The sequence below is a fragment of the Monodon monoceros genome, unplaced genomic scaffold (assembly GCF_005190385.1).
Source record: "Monodon monoceros isolate NGI ecotype Baffin Bay Population unplaced genomic scaffold, NGI_Narwhal_1 Super_Scaffold_3, whole genome shotgun sequence".
Classification (NCBI taxonomy): domain Eukaryota; kingdom Metazoa; phylum Chordata; class Mammalia; order Artiodactyla; family Monodontidae; genus Monodon; species Monodon monoceros.
In genome coordinates, this window is record NW_021703780.1 from 65,575,455 (window position 1) to 65,594,437 (window position 18,983).

At 39.7% G+C, this 18,983-nt stretch overlaps 1 protein-coding gene across 1 annotated transcript in view; it reads left to right on the forward strand.

Moving 5' to 3' along the window:
- DOCK3 (dedicator of cytokinesis 3) overlaps positions 1-18,983 on the forward strand; it is a 404,078-nt gene that overhangs the window by 273,719 nt on the left and 111,376 nt on the right. The window contains exons 12-13 of the mRNA XM_029243318.1: positions 165-312; positions 18,842-18,930. Coding sequence (XP_029099151.1) covers positions 165-312; positions 18,842-18,930 — 237 coding nt within the window. The remainder of the gene's footprint in view (positions 1-164; positions 313-18,841; positions 18,931-18,983) is intronic.

Consider the following 18,983-nt stretch of genomic DNA (forward strand, 5'->3'; position numbering starts at 1 on the left):
CATAAATAACCTTGCATCCTTGGATGGCTCCCTTCATCTTCAGTCTTCCAGTTTAGAAAATCTCTTAAGGTACCTATAGCTCTGGCATCCTTGGATGACAGTTCGGTGGTGCTATAGAGGAGCATGGAGTTCTCAGTCTGACTGGTGTTTCTGCTGTGCCCCAGGCCGGATGCTCCTGAATGACTCAAAGAAGGGCCCTGCTCATCTGCACTATCGGCGGCCGTATGGCTGTGCAGTCCTAAGCATCCTGGATGTCCTGCAGTCGCTCACAGAATTAAAGGAAGAGAAGGATTTTGTTCTTAAGGTTTACACGTGAGTAATGGACCTCAAAAATATTAATGATTTGCAACATAAGACATCCCAGCACTGCCCTTGAGAGCAGAAGTTCTCAAGCTTTGCAGGACACAGACTCATCAGGTTATGTAGGATAGGGAATTTTTTGAAAATGCAAAGATTTCCTTCTAAAGGTTTGGGATGGGCCCAGGCAACTGTATTTTTAATAAGCTTCCCAGGTGATTCTGAAACAGCTGAACTTGGAATGTTCTATTCTAAAGTAAAAGTCTGGTGATACACAATTCCTCTTCTCTCCAGGACTAGCCAACCTTATTACGTATTTACAGGAAAGCTAATAATCTAATTTCTCCTGTGTTTTGGCTGTAAAAGAGTCATCTGTGTCTAATACTTGCCCACCAGCCGTTGTAACTGAGCTGGCTACTGATGTAAATTGCTTCAGAGAATGATCACAAGTCAGGTTGCCCTGTCTTTGAAGAAAAGCCAGTTTTTCTGAGGAGCTAAGGTTTTACTCCTCATTTCTGCCACCACTGATCTATGTCACCAGCCAAGTATGGCATTATTTTTAGTGTTCATCATCCAAGGGCTCTGCCTTACAGAAGCAGTGCATCTCCTCCTGACTCTTGTTAAACAACAGAAAAAACAAAGAAAAGTAACACAGAATCTAGGTGTATCGTCTGTCTTTGCTTGTAGAGACTTAGGCATGAATCATAATGCTGAAAACATGATCAATGGTGAGTTTAGTGAGTTTTTAAAGCAAGTGTATTTCTAACTGTGAGAATTAAAAAAAGAAATCTCTCCCCTTTTGGTTTTAACCCAATATTGTTTTTTCAAATTAAATCTAATGCTGTCAATCACCAGGTTAATATATCTTTACCATAATATTTGTGTGTATTTTTCTAAATTATCTGTTCTATCTGATTCAGGCATGAAGTAAACTTAATTCACAATTATGCTTAATTTGGACCTTTGTATAATCAACCACATTTTATTAATTTCAAAATAAAAGCCCAGGCATCCTTATTACGTATTTTGCCTTAAGCTCTGTTTTGTTCAGAGTTGTGTACTTGATGTGATGAGGATCTTCCTTTGAAATAATAACTTACAAAGGAAATTTTAGCAGGTTTCCTCTTCCTTTCATGCATCAGTCACAGCCTTTCTCCATTTACAAAATCTCTTCAATGATGGGTGGTGGTACCTCCTTCTTCTTTTCTTTTTTAAATAAATTTACTTATTTATTTATTTTTATCTTTTTGGCTGCGTTGGGTCTTCGTTGCGGTGTGCGGGCTTCTCATCGTGGTGGCTTCTCTTGTTGCGGAGCACGGGCTCTAGGTTCACGGGCTTCAGTAGTTGTGGCTCGCGGGCTCTAGAGCACAGGCTCAGTAGTTGTGGTGCATGGGCTTAGTTGCTCCGCGGCATGTGGGATCTTCCCGGACCAGGGCTCGAACCCATGTTCCCTGCATTGGCAGGTGGATTCTTAACCACTGCGCCACCAGGGAAGTCCCGGGACCTGCTTCTTGATACAAGGTCCTTTCCTCCCTTTGAAAAGGACTAAATGTTAATCCAAAATCATCATCATTATCATCTTACTCCACTCTATCCTTTCTAAGGGCATGGAGTTTATAGATAGCACTCCAGAGTTGCATCTCTGCACATATCGGCTGTTCCTTGCTTCAGTGCAAATTCTCATTGTGGATAGGGGCTTGCACAGCATCTCTCTTGAAATCATGCTATCAAGCTTAATTAGCCTAATTGCTTCTAAAACAACAGTTTTCAGTACTAACATGTCACTTTTCAAGAAGTGGGATTCATGTGTAGCTTTTTCTTAGCTCCTTTCTCTGAGCTGTGCCTAATATATCAGTTCTAAAAAGCCAAAGAAAGATATTGTTTTCAACAGAGAAGATAGTTTTTTTTTTAAGGTTTTTGAAGGACTAATAGAGTTAAAATGTAGGATAATTTTTCCACTTGATAGTATTAACAGACTTTCAAAGACACTTCCATGTTTGTGAAATTGATTTTGTGCACAGTACGGAATTCCTCTATGGTTAGTGTTTTAAATCCACATCAGCACAGTGAATTCAGCCCTACGGAGAAGTAATATTTTCCAATAAATTTTAGGGGACATGTTTGTTAGGTTTAATTGGAAGCTTAAAGGTTTTACTAATAGCTACTGATAGTGTTTTAGCCTTTGCTAGGACAGAATTTTGCAAGGATAAAAAAATCTCTTGTATAGTTTTAATCAGTGAATTAGCAAAATATCTCATTAGTTGTTGACCTTCTCATTGTTTCTTCTGTTATTCAGTCAGCCTCAGGCCTCAAGCCCCTGTATGTCTCTTGTCATGACCACTGCTCTGGCTTTATAGATATTTAATATCATGTGTGTTGGGAAGGCACCACATCCTTTTTAAAAAAATCACAACAAGAAGCTGAGGTGTAAAAACTAGGTCGCTTTTTAGTGAGCCAGAAACCTTAAAAATCACAGACGAATAACCACTATGTGAAGTTCATTCTGATGTAGATATCATGTTTGTTCTTGGCCAGAGGGACTGGACTCTCAGGCAGGCACAAGGCTTGCTGAATCTGGAGCCTAGGATGTGAAAGGAGAGGAATGCCAAGGAGCGAAAGCCAGCATTGGGATGGGTGGAGGGTGACCATAAATAGTACATATGACCAAATACAAGATGCCTCTGAATATGTGATGACCACTCTCCAACTTCACATTGAAAAAAGTCCAAACACTTTTAGGCCAACTTTAATGAAATAAATAACTACTTAGAATATTAAATTTATTGTTTTAGTTATATTTTAAATCATATTATATAAAATGTGTATTACACACTATGTACTCAATCACATATTATGTAAAATTGAGAAGTATTGCTTTTTCCCCACTTCCACATTTTATGAGAAGATTTTATTTGAATTCTTTATGTGCAACCATGCCATTAGGTCTTTGTCATCACTATAGCCATATTCTGAGTCATCTGACAGTTTTCCAAGGCACATTATCAGGTTTGGTTTTGATACATCACTCTTTGAATCCTTAATGATGCTTTCACTGGAGATTTATCTTGAGACCCAATAACGTATTTGCTGAATAGTTGGACGCTTGATGTTTTTATGTTTTCATTTGTCATGTAGGCCTATGTATATGACCTTAATGATACAGCCACTTACTATGCTGCTTTTTAGGTGAGTTTTACAGTAGCATCCAATACTTCAATTTGGAGGTCATATCCAAGGATGATTACTAAATCTGTGTAGTTTTGCTCTTAAAAATTTTTTTAACCAAGATAAAATTTATAAGCATCTAAAGCTTGCATTGGTAATAATGTATCTTATCCAAAGGATAATGTAACGTATCCAAGCAGTGCTGTGATGTTAAAAATAAAGGGGTTCAGAGAATGCCCTATAACATGAAAGGCTTTGTGAGGGTGGAAATACAAGGTGGCAGCCTCTTCTGTGAGTGACGCCTGGAAGGGAACCTCTCCTTGTATTTGGAATAGACACAGGCATTTTCTCAGAACACCACCTTTGGGTTCTTTGTTTCATCACTACCTTATCTATGAAACTGCCTTAAGTTGAGGGGACTTGTTTAGGAGCCATTCTTAAATGGAAGCTCATTCTTAAATGGGTAAAGGACCATTGGGTCACTCTCATTTTGGTACAGATTAAAGGAGTCTGATGTCTTTATATGTAATAACTCTAAATGAAAAATTCTGCTTCTCACTTGCAAGTCAGGTAAAGAAATAGCTCATATTTCTCTTTCTCCTAGCCTAGGCCTTCTCAATTTTCAGTGGATCATCATCCACCCAGGACCATTATCTGCTGGGTCCATTATCAGTGTTCAGACATGCGTTGTTTGAGCATCTGCACCAAATGTCTTTTCAGGCCATACAAGGAAGACTCAAATCCAGTAGGTCTCTGTCCATGGAACTGCTCTATTTTGACTTCTAGTGCCCACTCTCTCTAGCCTCAGTGTCTAACTGGGTTTTTGTGTGTGTTAGTGCTGCTGCAAAACAGAACACGTTAAATAATGAACCAAAATAAAGAAAGTTAGCTCAGGATGACTCCCTGCTCATGCAGAGGTGAGAGGTTCACAACAGGAGTCTCTAACATGGATTTAGTGTTGGCACATGAGGTCCCAAGTATTCTCTGCCACAGGATTGAAAAAACAAATGTGCTTTCTCTTCCCTTCCTTTTCTGTTCTGCTGCTACTCTAGAAAGAGTGATATGAAAGAACAGTGGCTCTACAAGTATACAAACATAGAGCTGGCTTTGTATAACAACTTTAACTGACTTAAAAGTATGTCAGTAGTATGTATGATCCCAGCTTGGTTTTTAAAAACATAGATATAATACTTTCATCTATTAGATAGATTAGGTAGATGAGATGATAGATAGAAGCTGTGAGATTTGGAAAAGTCATCCTAATTCCCAGAACTTTAGTTTCCTCATCTAAAAAATTGGGGGTGGGAGGGTGGAATAAGGTAATATAAGACAGACAGAAAAAAAAAGAACCCATTTGAACTAGTGAATCAAACAGGAAAGAGGTGGAAAAATAAATGAGAGGATTGGTGGTTCAGGAAATGAGATATACCCAAATGATAGGTGTATTACATGCCATCTAAAAGGAGTTTCCTGTCTTTTTTTTTTGCTAGTGACTCTTGTTTATTGGCAAGTTCCACTTTCATATCTAAACTACAAATCCTACATAATTCCATCCATAGTATCTTAATTACTTCATGGTGGCCACATAAAATGTCACCTGTTTTCAATGGTAATATCAGTGTACATTTGTTTAGCGCTCTGTACTCTCTCAGAGCCCTTCTGGCTATATAATCACATTGAAACTTCATAACAAGCCTGTGCACTGAGTGGAGCTTCACCATCTTACAGAGGTAGAGGTGGTCAACACCAGTTAAGTAAGTGACTAAGCAAATTAATGACATTTCTTGGAAGAACAGAAGAATGGTAGTAATCATACTTCGATTTTAAATTAATTTTTCATTTAACCTATAATGATTCACAAACAGCACCAATAACAAAAAATGCTAGGGATAGAATCATATCATGGGCTTTATAGAACGTGTTATTTTCTTTTTAAATTTTTTTTAATATTTTTATTTTATTTTATTTTATTTTTGGCTGCATTGGGTCTTTTGTTGCTGCACGCGGGCTTTTCTCTAGTTGCGGCAAGCGGGGGCCACTCCTTGTTGCAGTGTGCAGGCTTCTCACTGTGGTGGCTTCTCTTGTTGCGGAGCATAGGCTCTAGGTGCGTGGGCCTCAGTAGTTGTGGCACGCGGGCTCAGTCGTTGTGGCTCGCGGGCTCTAGAGTGCAGGCTCCGTGGCATGTGGGATCTCCCCAGACCAGGGCTTGAACCCATGTACCCTGCATTGGCAGGCAGATTCTTAGCCACTGCGCCACCAGGAAAGCCCTAAACTTTTTATTTTAAATTGAAGTATAGCCGATTAACAGTGTTGTGATAGTTTCAGGTGCACAGCAGAGCGACTCAGCCATACATATACATGTATCCATTCTCCCCCAAACTCCCCTCCCATCCAGGCTGCCACATAACATTGAGCAGAGCTCCCTGTGCTATACAGTAGGTCCTTGTTGGTTATCCATTTTAAATATAGCAGTGTGTACATGTCAGTCCCAAACTCCCTAACTATCCCTTGCCCCCATCCTTCCTAGAACGTGTTATTTTTTAAGTGTTTATTCTTCTTTATGGTCAACATTTAGTTTTTATGGCTGTTGGGTTGTCATACCTTTTATTAACCAGTAATAAAGGCACAAATTAGATTTAAAAGCTGTATTAATATTTCTGTTAGTAAAATTTAGACATTTCTATCCTAAAGGGAACCCTAATATAAATAAATGCAGGATGTATAATCATTCAGCACAAAGATGCATGTAAGAATATATATCATACAGTACAAAAGCTGCTGTAAGAGAGCATTAAAAAATCAGAAAGCCTAGAGCAAAGGACAGTAGAAAGCCCATATCAGTTATGACAATAAATATAATTGAGATGAAAGAAAATCCTATTAGGTAAAAATTCTTAAAATAGAGGCAAAGGGCTTCCCTGGTGGCGCAGTGGTTGAGAGTCCGCCTGCCGATGCAGGGGACATGGGTTCGTGCCCCGGTCTGGGAGGATCCCACATGCCACGGAGCGGCTGGGCCCGTGAGCCATGGCCGCTGAGCCTGCGCGTCAGGAGCCTGTGCTCCGCAACGGGAGAGGCCACAACAGTGAGAGGCCCACGTACCGCAAAAAAAAAACAAACAAACAAAAAAATAGAGGCAAAACCCAAAATTCATCTATATATTAGTGAGAGACTCACAAATATAATAAGAGAAACAAAAAGATTAATAACAAATAAGCTAAGTATAATAATAAAATACAGACAAAATGAAATGTCGTAATATTAATGATAAAAAATAAATTCTAATGTAAAAGGTATGAAATGAATGTGCTGTGTAAGGAGTATCAAGGATTGACAGAAAAAGAAAACACATACACAATAAAGTTAAGTTCGGTTTCCTCTTTCATCCTCCAAGAATACATATCTCACGGGAAGCAAAATGGCTTCTCAGGGTAGGCACACACATAACATGTAATGCACCACTCACTCCCTCAGCCCTAGACTCCCCAGCAGAAGCAGCCCTCTACTTTGGACTCTGCAAAGTAGAGGGTGACTACTCTACTACCGTTAAATTAAGGGTTCACACTTCATTCCGGAGATATTTACTCACCAGTTCATGTTCTTCAGTTTAAAGAAACGTTGACCAAACATAGCCTTAACACACTCACCTTCTTAACTGGGGAAAGAAAGCAGAGTGAGAAGCCCAGGTGTCCTTGCCAGCATCTCTGCCTCCAGCTCACCAGTGTTCCAGAAAGACCTTTTTTTTCCTTTACAGGGATAAGAAGAGCTGATATACTGATACATGGTGAAATTTATAGTGAAGGTCTAATTGTTGTGACCTTTGAATATAATAATGACTCAAAATTATTATGTCCAATTTATTATAAATATAAACATAAAAGTACAGTAAAATCAAGAGATTTGTTAACATCACTTTTGACATATAAGAAGACAAAAATTAGGATGGAGATAAATATCTAAATCAGATAAATAAATCTGACTTAAGAGAGAATCTGAATAAGGTTGATGTGACAGAGAATAACAGCATCATTGAGCACTCACCTGGGCTGTTATCTCTTTTTTACATATGAGGGAGACAGGACACAGAGTGGTGAGGCACGTGCCTGAGCAGCCTTGTTAAGAGACCATACTCTTAGCTACTTGCTCTCCTACCTCTACACAGGGTGGCATAATTTATCATCTAAATCAGTACGTGCTGATAGTCAAATGGAGTGCTATTGCTTGCCAGGACAGCAGATGTAACTGGAGTATCCCAGCTCACCAGGCTGTATGATTCTTCCAGTGCTAAAAAAAATAAAAATAAGAAAGATTTGTCCAACAAACAGAATACATCTTTTCCAGGGCCCATGGAACATTTTACAAAAATTATTCATAGAAAAAAATTTCATAAATTCCACGTGGCACAAGCCACACTCTGATCACAGTGCAGTTAGCATATTAGTCATCCAGAGGGGAAAGACCTTACAATAATTCTGATATCAAAAAAGATAACTTGACAAAGGTCAACCTTCATTCCCAATTATTTAACAATTTTGGCTTAGTAAACTAAGAATAAAAATGCTGTTTGTTGCAGTTTGAGGGGGCTAATGGATATCAGTAGATTGGTTTTGAGATCAGAATGTTAAGTGGGTGTAGATTAAAATGGATGTACCAAAGTAGAGTCACATAGGTACATGTGGCATAATTTTTTAAATTTATAGTGTGTATATCTACTATAAATTTATAGTGTGTATATATATATAGCAGTATGGATAAATGTGACACCTTTATTAGCAACAAAGACAACCCTCAGAATGGGAGAAAATATTTGCAAATGAAGCAGCCGACAAGGGATTAATCTCCAAAATATACAAATAGCTCATGCAGCTCAATCAAAAAAACAAATAACCCAGTCAGAAAATGGGCAGATCTAAATAGACATTTCTCCAAAGAAGACATACAGATGGCTAAAAAGCACATGAAAAGATGCTCAACATCAATAATTATTAGAGAAATGCAAATCAAAACTACAATGAGGTGTCACCTCACACTGGTCAGAACGGCCATCATCAAAATATCTACAAACAGTAAATGCTGGAAAGGGTGTGGAGAAAAGGGAACCTTCCTGCACTGTTGGTGGGAGTGTAAATCGGTACAGCCACTATGGAGAGCAATATGGAGGTTCCTTAAAAAACTAAAAATAGAACTACCATATGAACTTGGACTTGTGCAGATAATCCAGGATAATTTCATCTCAAGATCCTCAACTTAATTACAACTGCAAAGACACTTTTTCCAAATAAGGAAACATTCACATTTCTAGGGATTAGGATATGGACATATCTTTTTAGGGACCACCATTCAACGCATTCTAACTTTTGATTAACATTAACCCTGAATTAGAAAGACTTTTAAAGTCACAGTCAATGTGGGGCCTGTTGGTGCAGAGATTGTGTGCTGTCTGCAAACAGGTTGCTCCCAAAAGAGGGAAGAGGCAGATCTGAAATGTTCATGTGTGGGTCCTTCTCCTAGAAGCACTGGCCAAAGAAGTCACTCCTTTTCGCAGGAAAGTGATGGAAGGGGTGGAAGTGTTACTCACATAAGGGTTTTCACCACCTGGAAAGAGGAATAAAAATAAGTATTCTTGCTAAAGCACTATATATATATATATAGGTTTTTTTGTTGGTTTTTTTTTTTTTGCGGTACGCGGGCCCCTGACTGTTGTGGCCTCTCCCATTGCAGAGCACAGGCTCCAGGCACACAGGTTCAGCGGCCATGGCTCACGGGCCCAGCTGCTCCACGGTATGTGGGATCTTCCTGGACCGGGGCACGAACCCGTGTCCCCTGCATCAGCAGGCGGACTCTCAACCACTGCGCCACCAGGGAAGCCCCCCTTTAATCCATTTTGAATTTATTTTTGTTTATGATGTTAGAGAATGTTCTAATTCTATTCTTTTACATGTACCTGTCCAGTTTTCCCAGCACCACTTACCGAAGAGACCATCTTTTCTCCATTGTATTGGTATATTCTTGCCTCCTTTGTTGAAAACTAATTGACTGTAAGTGTACCGGTTTATTTCTGGGCTCTCTATCCTGTTCCATTGATCTCTATGTCTGTTTTTGTGACAGTAACATACTATTTTGATAAATTCAGCTTTGTAGTATAGTCTGAAATCCTCCAGCTCCGTTCTTCTTAAGATTTTTCTGGCTATCCAGGATCTTTTGTGTTTCCATACAAATTTTTAAATTTTTTGCTCCAGTTCTGTGAAAAATGCCATTGGTAGTTTGGTAGGGATTGCGCTGAATCAGTAGATTGCCTTGGGTAGTATAGTCATTTTAACAGTATTCATCCTCCCAATCCAAGAATATGGTATATCTTTCCATCGGTTTGTGTGGTCTTCAGTTTTTTTCATCAGCATCTTACAGTTTTCAGAGGATAGGTCTTTTGCCTCCTTAGGTAGGTTTATTCCTAGGTATTTCATTATTTTTGATGTGATGGTAAATGGGGTTATTTCCTTAATTCTGCTTTCTAATAGTTCATTGCTATTGTATAGAAATGCAGCAGATTTCTGTATATTAATTTTGCATCCAGCAACTTTACCGAATTCATTGATGAGCTCTAGTAGCTTTCTGGTAGCATCTTTAGGATTTTCTATGTATAGTATCATGACACTGGCAAACAGTGACAGTTTTACTTTTTGTTTTCCAATTTGGATTCCTTTTATTTCTTTTTCTTCTCTCATTGCTGTGGCTAGGATTTCCAAAATTATGTTGGATAAAAGTGGCAAGAGTGGATATCTTTGTCTTGTTCCTGACCTTAGAGGGAATACTTTCGGCTTTTCACTGTTGTGTATGATAGTAGTGGGTTTGTAATTTATGACCTTTATTATGTTGAGGTGTGTTCCCTCTATGCCAGCTTCCTGAAGAGTTTTTATCATAAATGATGTTGAATTTCATCAAAAGCTTTTTCTGCATCTATTGAGATGATCATATGGTTTTTATTCTTCAATATGTTAGTATGGTGTATCACATTGATTGATTTGTGGATATTGAAAAATCCTTGCATTTCTAGGATAAATCCCACTTGACCATGGTGTATGATCCTTTTAATATATTGTTGGAGTCAGTTTGCAAGTATTTTGTTGAGGGTTTTGGTGTCTTTGTTCATCAGTGATATTGGCCTGTAATTTTCTTTTTTTATGATATCTTTGCCTGGTTTTCATATCAGGGTGATCGTGGCCTCATAGGATGAATTTGGAAGTGTTGTTTTCTCTGCAGTTTTTTTGGAATAGTTTCAGAAGGATGGGTGTTAACTCTTCTCTAAATTTTTGGTGGAATTTACCTATGAAGCCATCTAGTCCTGGACTTTTGTTTATCGGGAGTTTTTAAATTACTGATTCATTTTCAGTACTGATAATTGGTCTGTTCATATTTTCTATTTCTTCCTAGTTAAGTCTTGGAAGATTGTACCTTCTAAGAATTTGTCCATTTCTTCTAGGTTGTCCATTTTATTGGCATATAATTGCTCATAGTAGTCTCTTATGATCCTTTGTATTTCTGTGGTGCTGGTTGTAACTTCTCCTTTTCCATTTCTGATATCATTGATTTGGGCCCTCTCCCTTTTTTTTCTTGATGACTCTGGCTAAAGGTTTATCCATTTTGTTTATATTTGCCAAGAACCAGCTTTTAGTTTCATCGATCTTTTCTATTTTTTTTTTTTTTAGTCTCTATTTCATTTATTTTTGCTCTGATTTTATGATTTCTTTCCTTCTACTAACTTTGGGTTTTGTTTGTTCTTTTTTCTCTAGTTGCTTTAGGTGTAGGGTTAGGTTGTTTATTTGAGATTTTTCTTGTTTCCTGAGGTAAGCTTGTATCGCTCTAAACTTCCTTCTTAGAACTGCTTTTGCTGCACCCCATAGGTTTTGGACCATCTTGTTTTCATTTGTGTCTAGGTATTTTTTAATTTCCTCTTCGATTTCTTCAGTGATCCGCTGGTTGTTTAGTAGCATATTGTTTAGCCTCCACATGTTTGTGTTTTTTGCAGTTCTTTTCTTGTGGTTGATTTCTAGCCTCATAGCATTGTGGTTGGAAAAGATGCTTGATATGATTTTAGTTTTCTTAAATTTACTGAGGCTTGCCTTGTGGCCCAGCATGTGTTCTGTCCTGGAGAGTGTTCCACATGCACTTGAAAAGAATGTGTATTCTGCTGCTTTTGGATGGAATGCTCTGTAAATATTAATTAAATCCATCTGGTCTAACATGTCATTTAAGGCCTGTGTTTCCTTTTTGATTTTCTGTCTGGATAACGTGTCCATTGATGTAAGTGGGGTATTTTTAAAATAAATTAATTTATTTATTTTTGGCTCCATTGGGTCTTTGTTGCTGCTCACGCGGGCTTTCTCTAGTTGCGGCTAGTGGGGGCTACTCTTCGTTGCGGTGGGCAGGCTTCTCATTGCGGTGGCTTCTCTAGGCGCGTGGGCTTCGGTAGTTGCAGCACGCAGGCTTAGTAGTTGTGGCTCGTGGGCTTTAGAATGCAGCCTCAGTAGTTGTGGCGCACAGGCTTAGTTGCTCCACAGCATGTGGAATCTTCCCAGACCAGGGCTCCAACTCGTGTCCCCTGCTTTGGCAGATGGATTCTTAACCACTACACCAGCAGGGATGTCCCCTAAGTGGGGTATTAAAGTCTCCTACTATTATTGTGTTACCACTGATTCTTTCTTTTATATTTGTTAATATTTGCCTTATATATTGAGGTGCTCCTATGTTGGGTGCATATATATTTACAGTTGTTATATCTTCTTCTTGGATTGATCCCTTGATCATTATGTAGTGTCTTTCTTTATTTCTTATAACAATCTTTATTTTAAAGTCTATTTTGTTGGATATAAGTATTGCTACTCTGGCTTTCTTTTGATTTCCATTTGCATGGACTGTGTTTTTCCATCCCCTCACTTTCAGTCTGTATGTGTCTCTAGATCTGATATGAGTCTCTTGTAGGCAGCATATATGGGTCCTGTTTTTGTATCCATTCAGCCAGTGTGTGTCTTTTGGTTGGAGCATTTAGCCCATTTACATTTAAAGTAATTATTGATATGTAGGTTCCTATTGCCATTTTAATTGTTTTCGATTTGTTTTTATAGGTCTTATTTTCCCCTTTTTCTTTTGCTCTCTTCTCTTGTGATTTGATGACTATCTTTAGTGTTACGTTTGGATTCCTTTTTCTTTTTTGTGTGTATATCTGTTATAAATTTTGGTTTGCAATTACGTCAGGTGTTTGTATAGCTGTCTTTGTATATACATGATTGTTGTAAGTTGCTGATCTCTTAATTTCAGATGCATTTTAGATACCTTGCATTTGTACTCTCCTCCTCTCATGATTACTGTTTTTGATATCATATTTTACATCTAATTGTTTTGTGTATCTCTTTAACTGCTTATTGTGGATACAGGTGATTTTATCACTCTTGTGTTTTAACCTCCCTATGAGCTTTGTTTGTGGATATTTTCTACCTTTACTGTATGTTTCCCTTTACCAATGAGCTTTTTCATTCTGTAATTTTCTTGTTTCTAGTTGTGGCCTTTTCTTTTTTACCTAGAGAAGTTCCTTTAACATTTGTTATAAAGCTGGTTTGGTGGTGCTGAATTCTTTAGCTTTTGCTTGTCTGTAAAGCTTTTGATTTCTCCTTCTAATCTGAGAGCCTTGCTGGGTAGAGTATTCTTGGTTGTAGGTTCTTCTCTTTCATCACTTTAAATATATCATACCATTCCCTTCTAGCCTGCTGAGTTTATGCTGAAAAATTGGCTGATAGTATTATGGGAGTTCCCTTGTATGTTATTTGTTGCTTTCCCCTAGCTGCTTTTAGTTTTCTCTATCTTTAATTTTTGTCATTTTGATTACAATGTATCTTGTCTGTTCCTCTTTGGGTTAATCCTGTGTGGGACTCTGTGCTTCTTGGACTTGGGTGACTGTTTCCTTTCCCAGATGAGGGAGGTTTTCAGCTGTTATCTTTTCAGATATTTTCTTGGGCCCTTTCTCTCTTCTCCTGGGACCCCTGTAATGTGAATATTAGCAGACTTGATGTTGTCCCAGAGGTCTCTTAATCTGTCCTGACTTCTGTTCATTCTTCTTTCTTTTGTCTGTTCAGCAGCAGTGATTTCCGCTACTCTGTCTTCCCAGCTCACTGATCCATTCTTCTGATTCATTTAGTCTACTGTTGATTCCTTCCAGTGCATTTTTCATTTCAGTTATTGTATTCTTCATCTCTGTTTGGTTGTTCTTTATATTTTCTAACTCTGTTAAAAAATTTCTGACCTTTTTCTGTGCATCCATTCTTCTCTCGAGTTCTTTGATTATCTTTACGATCATTACTCTGAACGCCTTGGGTAGATTGCCTGTCTCCACTTCACTTAGTTGTTCTTCTGGGGTTTTATCTTGTTCTTTCATCTGAAACATATTTCTCGTTTTGTCTCAGTTGCTATTTGTATTTTTATGTATGTGGTAGGTTAGTTACTTTTCTTGACCTTGGAGAAGCGGCCCTCTGTAGAAGCGTCCTATGCATCCCAGCAGTTCCGCACTCCCGTCACCCAAGCTGTGTGCTCTAAGGGTTCACTCGAAGAGGGCTATGTGGGTCCTTCTGTTGTGGTGGGCTAACTATGTGGATGGTCTGATAGGCCCCTAGTCTGGTTGGTTGCCAGAACCTGCTTTGTGTGGATGCTACTGGCTGCTGTTTAGCGGGGCCTGGTCATGAGGTGGCTGGTTGTGCAATCCTACATCACCTCCAGGGCTAGTGCTGGCTTACTGGTGGGTGGAGTCAGAGTCCTGAAGACTCTGGGGCTGTTGCCCTCCCACTGGCAGGTGAAGCCAGATCCTGGGGTTAGTGCCAGTCTACTAGCAAGCAGAGCTTGTTCCTGGAGTCTGGCTGCAGCCCAGGGATCCCAGAGCTCATTTCAGGTTGTTTTGTGGGGGGATGTTGGTTCCTGACACAGTTGGGTATGGGTTCTGGGGTGTCCTGAAGGTTGCATTGGCCCGCTAGTGGGCCAAGCCAGGGCCCAGCTGATCCCAGGGTAGGGTCTGCCCTGTATTGAGGGGTCGTAGTTTTCTTGCTTCTGTCGTCTGCCCCCTTGTGGATGAGGTTGGTCTAGAGGCTTGGTCTGGCTTCCTGGTGGGAGGGGCTAGTGCCTGTCCACTGGTGGGTACAGCTCCATCTTGGCCCTCTGGTGGGCTGGGCCATGTCTAGGGGCAAGCCCAGAGGTAGCTATGGGCTCTTTAGTCTTTAGGCAGCCTGTCTGCTGATTGTTGGCACTGTGTCCCCACCCAGTTAGTTGTTTGGCCTAAAGTGTCCTAGCAGTGCTGCCTAGAGGCTGTTGGATAGGGCCAGGTCTTGGAACTAAAGAGCCAAGATGTCAGCCATCAACAGTGTTCCCCAGTATGTTTGCCACCAGTGTCTGTGTCCCCAGGGTGAGTTTCATCCATGCCTCACCTCTCCAGGAGACGCTCCAAAACCAGCAGGAAGGTCTGGCCCAGGCTCCTGTCAAATTATATTTTTTTCCCTATGTGCTGGTGTGCATGAGCTTTTGTGTGAAAAAAAAAAAAAGGGAGCTTTTTTCACTCCCTTTAAGAGTGAAGTCTCTATTTTAAGTAAGCCCCACTGGTCTTCAAAACCAAATGCTCTGGGGGCTCGTCTTGCCAGTGCTGGGCTGGGGAGCCTGACGTGGGGCTCAGAACTCTCATTCCTATGGTAGAACTTCTGCAATATAATTATTCTCCAGTTTGTGGGTCACCCATCTGGAGATATGGGGTTTGATTATGAGCCTTCCCCTTCTTCTGGTCTCGTTGTGGTTCCTTCTTTATGTCTTTGGCTGTAGAAGATCTTTTCTGGTAGGTTCCAGTATTTTTTATCAATGGTTGTTCTGCAAATAGTTGTGATTTTGGTGTGAGAAGAGTGTTTTTATTCTGCCATCTTGGCCACTCTCCAAGAAAGAATTTTAATATGGATTATTTGCACTAAATTAAGTTTTAAGCCATAGTCAAAACTGAATAGTTGCAGTTAGATGAAGGTAGACAGAATGGGAATTCTGACACTGAAGGCTGGTGTGGGAGTAAGGTTTTCAGGGTCACAGAACTCTGCAGCTTCTTTCTCTCTGCCCCTCCACCCTCACCCCTGCCCTGCTTTGGGTCCAGACAGACCTGTGTTTAGACTACAGCTTCACCTCACTCTCCTCATCTGTAAGATGAACATGAGAATACCTATCTTAGTGAAATAAAATATGGGAGAATATCCTGATCGTTACCTACCTATATTAGGCATCCTAAAAAAGCAGACTTAAAGGTCTTACAAACAACTCTTTAAAACTTCTTGAATACTTTTTTGGGTTGCCCACCTTGGGGAAAGATGAGAAGAAAGTTGGGTGAATACCCACAGAAATCAAGAAGATAAGGAGGTAGTAGGGAAGAGGCAAATGGTAAAGTGTGCTCTAGTACATGAGTGAATAAGAACAGTATTCTGAACACTCTTTGCTGAGCAGAATCTGCACACCTGCTCTGATGCTTTGGAATGCTTAGTGATCCCATGTAGAAAACCAAAAACCTCTCACCCCTCTGTGTTAAACCTTAAGTAAAATCCCTGGACATGTAGTGGTTGAAGTGCTACTTCATTGCCTGTGCTGGTTACCTCCTCTGAGGAAGGTGTGCCACAGAGGCACACAGACCTGTTTTAGATTACAATCCCTTGTGAGTCTTATGATTGAGGGCAAACTATCAACATCAGTAATCATGCTCTAAATACTAATTTGGTTGGATACAACATAATCATGCTTCATTATAATCATAACTCATTTGGTTAATAAATGCTTATTACATTTATATTTTTTCCTTACAAAATATCCTAGTGATTGGTTAAACTATGCTAATGATACCACATCCATTTAGTTTCAGATGATTTGAGTAGCTCCCTTGGCATTCTAGAAAGGGAGATAATTGAAAGGCCAGTTAAGAGGTGATTACACTGGTTTGGAAGAGAGGTGGTAATGGCTGAACCAAGGCCATGAAGAGGAGAGGTCAGATGTGACAGATTTTAAGATAACAAAATCTACAGGACGTGATGACAGCTGGAAGAGTTCTGGTTTAGTGAACTAGTGGGTTCTACTCAGAAGGAGTTTCTAGGAGCAGACGGGCGGGTAGGAAATGATAAGCTGTCTTGTGGCCATGCAGGTCAGGAACTTAGGGGTGAGACTGGGCTGGAGACACTGCTTTGGGTCTTATCTGCTTTTGGTGGTGGTTGAAACCATGGGAGCAGGTGAGATTGCCCAGAAAGCTTATATGGTAGGAAGGAAATGGGCTTCAAATGCAGATCTCTGAATGCCAATGATAGTTAAGGGGCATACAAAGGGAGAGGAGTACAGGGGACAAGTCATCAGGTGTCTGGCATCTGAATTGTATGTGTTGGGTGGAAAAGTACATGTCAGTGAAATAATACACATTGTCACTGTTGATGTGGTTGATAAAGCACCAGCTCACTGGTTCTATACTGCCAAAGAACCAGTGAGTGTTTTATTGGAGAAATACTGAAATTATACCACCCATTGGAGAGAGGGAGTTAATTTTCAAGACTCTTTTTTTTTTTCTTTTGGTTTTATTTATTTATTTATTTGGATTCTTTGTGTATGTATTATATATATATATATGTATATATATATATACTTGAGATGTATAGCGTGTTACCTTGATATATTTATATATTGTATTATGATTGCCAGTCAAGCAATATTTATCACATTGCATCATTATAGTACAATATTATTGTCTGTATTCATTATACTGTGCATTAGTCAAGACTCTTATTTTGAAGTGGGAGGGAATACACTATAACAAACTATAGTCAGATTTCTATTAAAGAATGTAACTACTGATTTTGTAAACCTAGAAAGTGACCAAAATCTGACAGCAAGACAAGTCTCAGTCCTCACCAGCTGGGCACTTCTCTGATGTATTGACTGATTGGAAGAGCTGAGACAGTGTGCATGTCAGACAGGAAGGGCTAGACGTACTGCTGCCAGCACCTCTCACTTTTGATTTCCAACTGAGTTGCTAATCACAAGTGATCATTTTAAAGAACACTCTCCCCCTTCCTTTCCTTGGAAGGATTTCTGTAAGCAGAAGTTATCCTCACAGCTCTGGACTTTGAGAACCTTATCTTTGACAATTCTTTGTAACGTCTCTAAGTGAGGCTTATTTCTACTAAGGAGTCCGAAGAGCTACTGATTAAGAAAAATTTGTCCAGTGGCCAACCTCCTTTATCTCTGAATGGTCTCTATACAAACTCTTTTATTTAGAAACCTGTTGTGCTTCACACTGCTGGATGGCACATGATATAACTCTTGCTGGAGTTTCCTCTTGCTGTGGCTGGACTACACACTTCTAAGTTACCATGGAAAGATCCTGTGTGGTTTCCTTTGTGCGTGGACTCTGTTTTCTGGGGTCAGTGGGTTCTCCCTATCCAACAGGGGAAGGGAGGGGCCGAGGCTGTGGAGACTCTGGGTGTCACATGGAATTTTCAAGAGATGATTCTAATCTCATTTCAGTTGTTTCATCAAGATGTCTACATTAGGATGAGGAATTCCTTCCTAGTCTCTGTTCCTAAACCATACCAAGTGGTTGTATGACTGCAGCTTTCTTGGAATTTTCCTTTAGAGGGGAAGACTCGAAAAATGTCAGAAATTAATAGAGGTGCAGTGTTGTTCCTCCATTCTCTCTTTTCTCCCAATCCTGAAGTCCCTAGGAAAGAACTTTATCCTTACATATTTAGGCATCCAGCCTTCTCTACTAAGCCCTCCTTCCCCTTGACTACAGAGGATTTCACAGTGAACCAAGACCACTACTCTCCCAAACTTTTCTTCTTATCGTGGTCTGGCTGAAATACAGCCGCAGGCAAATATCAGCATTGCCCTGAGGTTAGCAGGATTTTTCTCTGGGGCCATTACAGCAACAGTTGAATGACTGCGTAGAGCAAGTGTGACATGGAAGTTTGTAAACAGCAGTACTTGTTGAAAGGAACTGTTTTTTCCTCTATCAGGAGCTTTCCTCTAGTGCCTAGTTTTAAGGGTGTATAAGGAACTAAAAATGAAAAAAACTTGTCATGTGGGAAAGTGTTACTTCAGAGAATAGGATATTTTGCCACTCAAAAATATTTGCAGAGGTTCATTTTAGAGTTTCTACTATTTCCCCAAATATGAATCTTCTGTGTGCCTTACCAGAAAATGAGCCTTGTCTAATTTAGTAAAATATATGTTCATTTCTTTAGGAAAGTGAGTTTGAAGTATCCCTTCAAACTTAGTGTTACACATTGAACGTCAGACCAGATGTTTAAAACTGTTGAGAATCATAATGCTTGTCCTTCTGTTGCAGGTGCAACAACGAGAGTGAGTGGTCCCAGATCCACGAGAATATCATCCGCAAGTCCAGCGCCAAGTACTCTGCCCCCAGCGCCAGTCATGGTAACGTGCTTCTTCGGCTAGGAGACTTTGTGTTGCATTTGCAGTTGCTGATC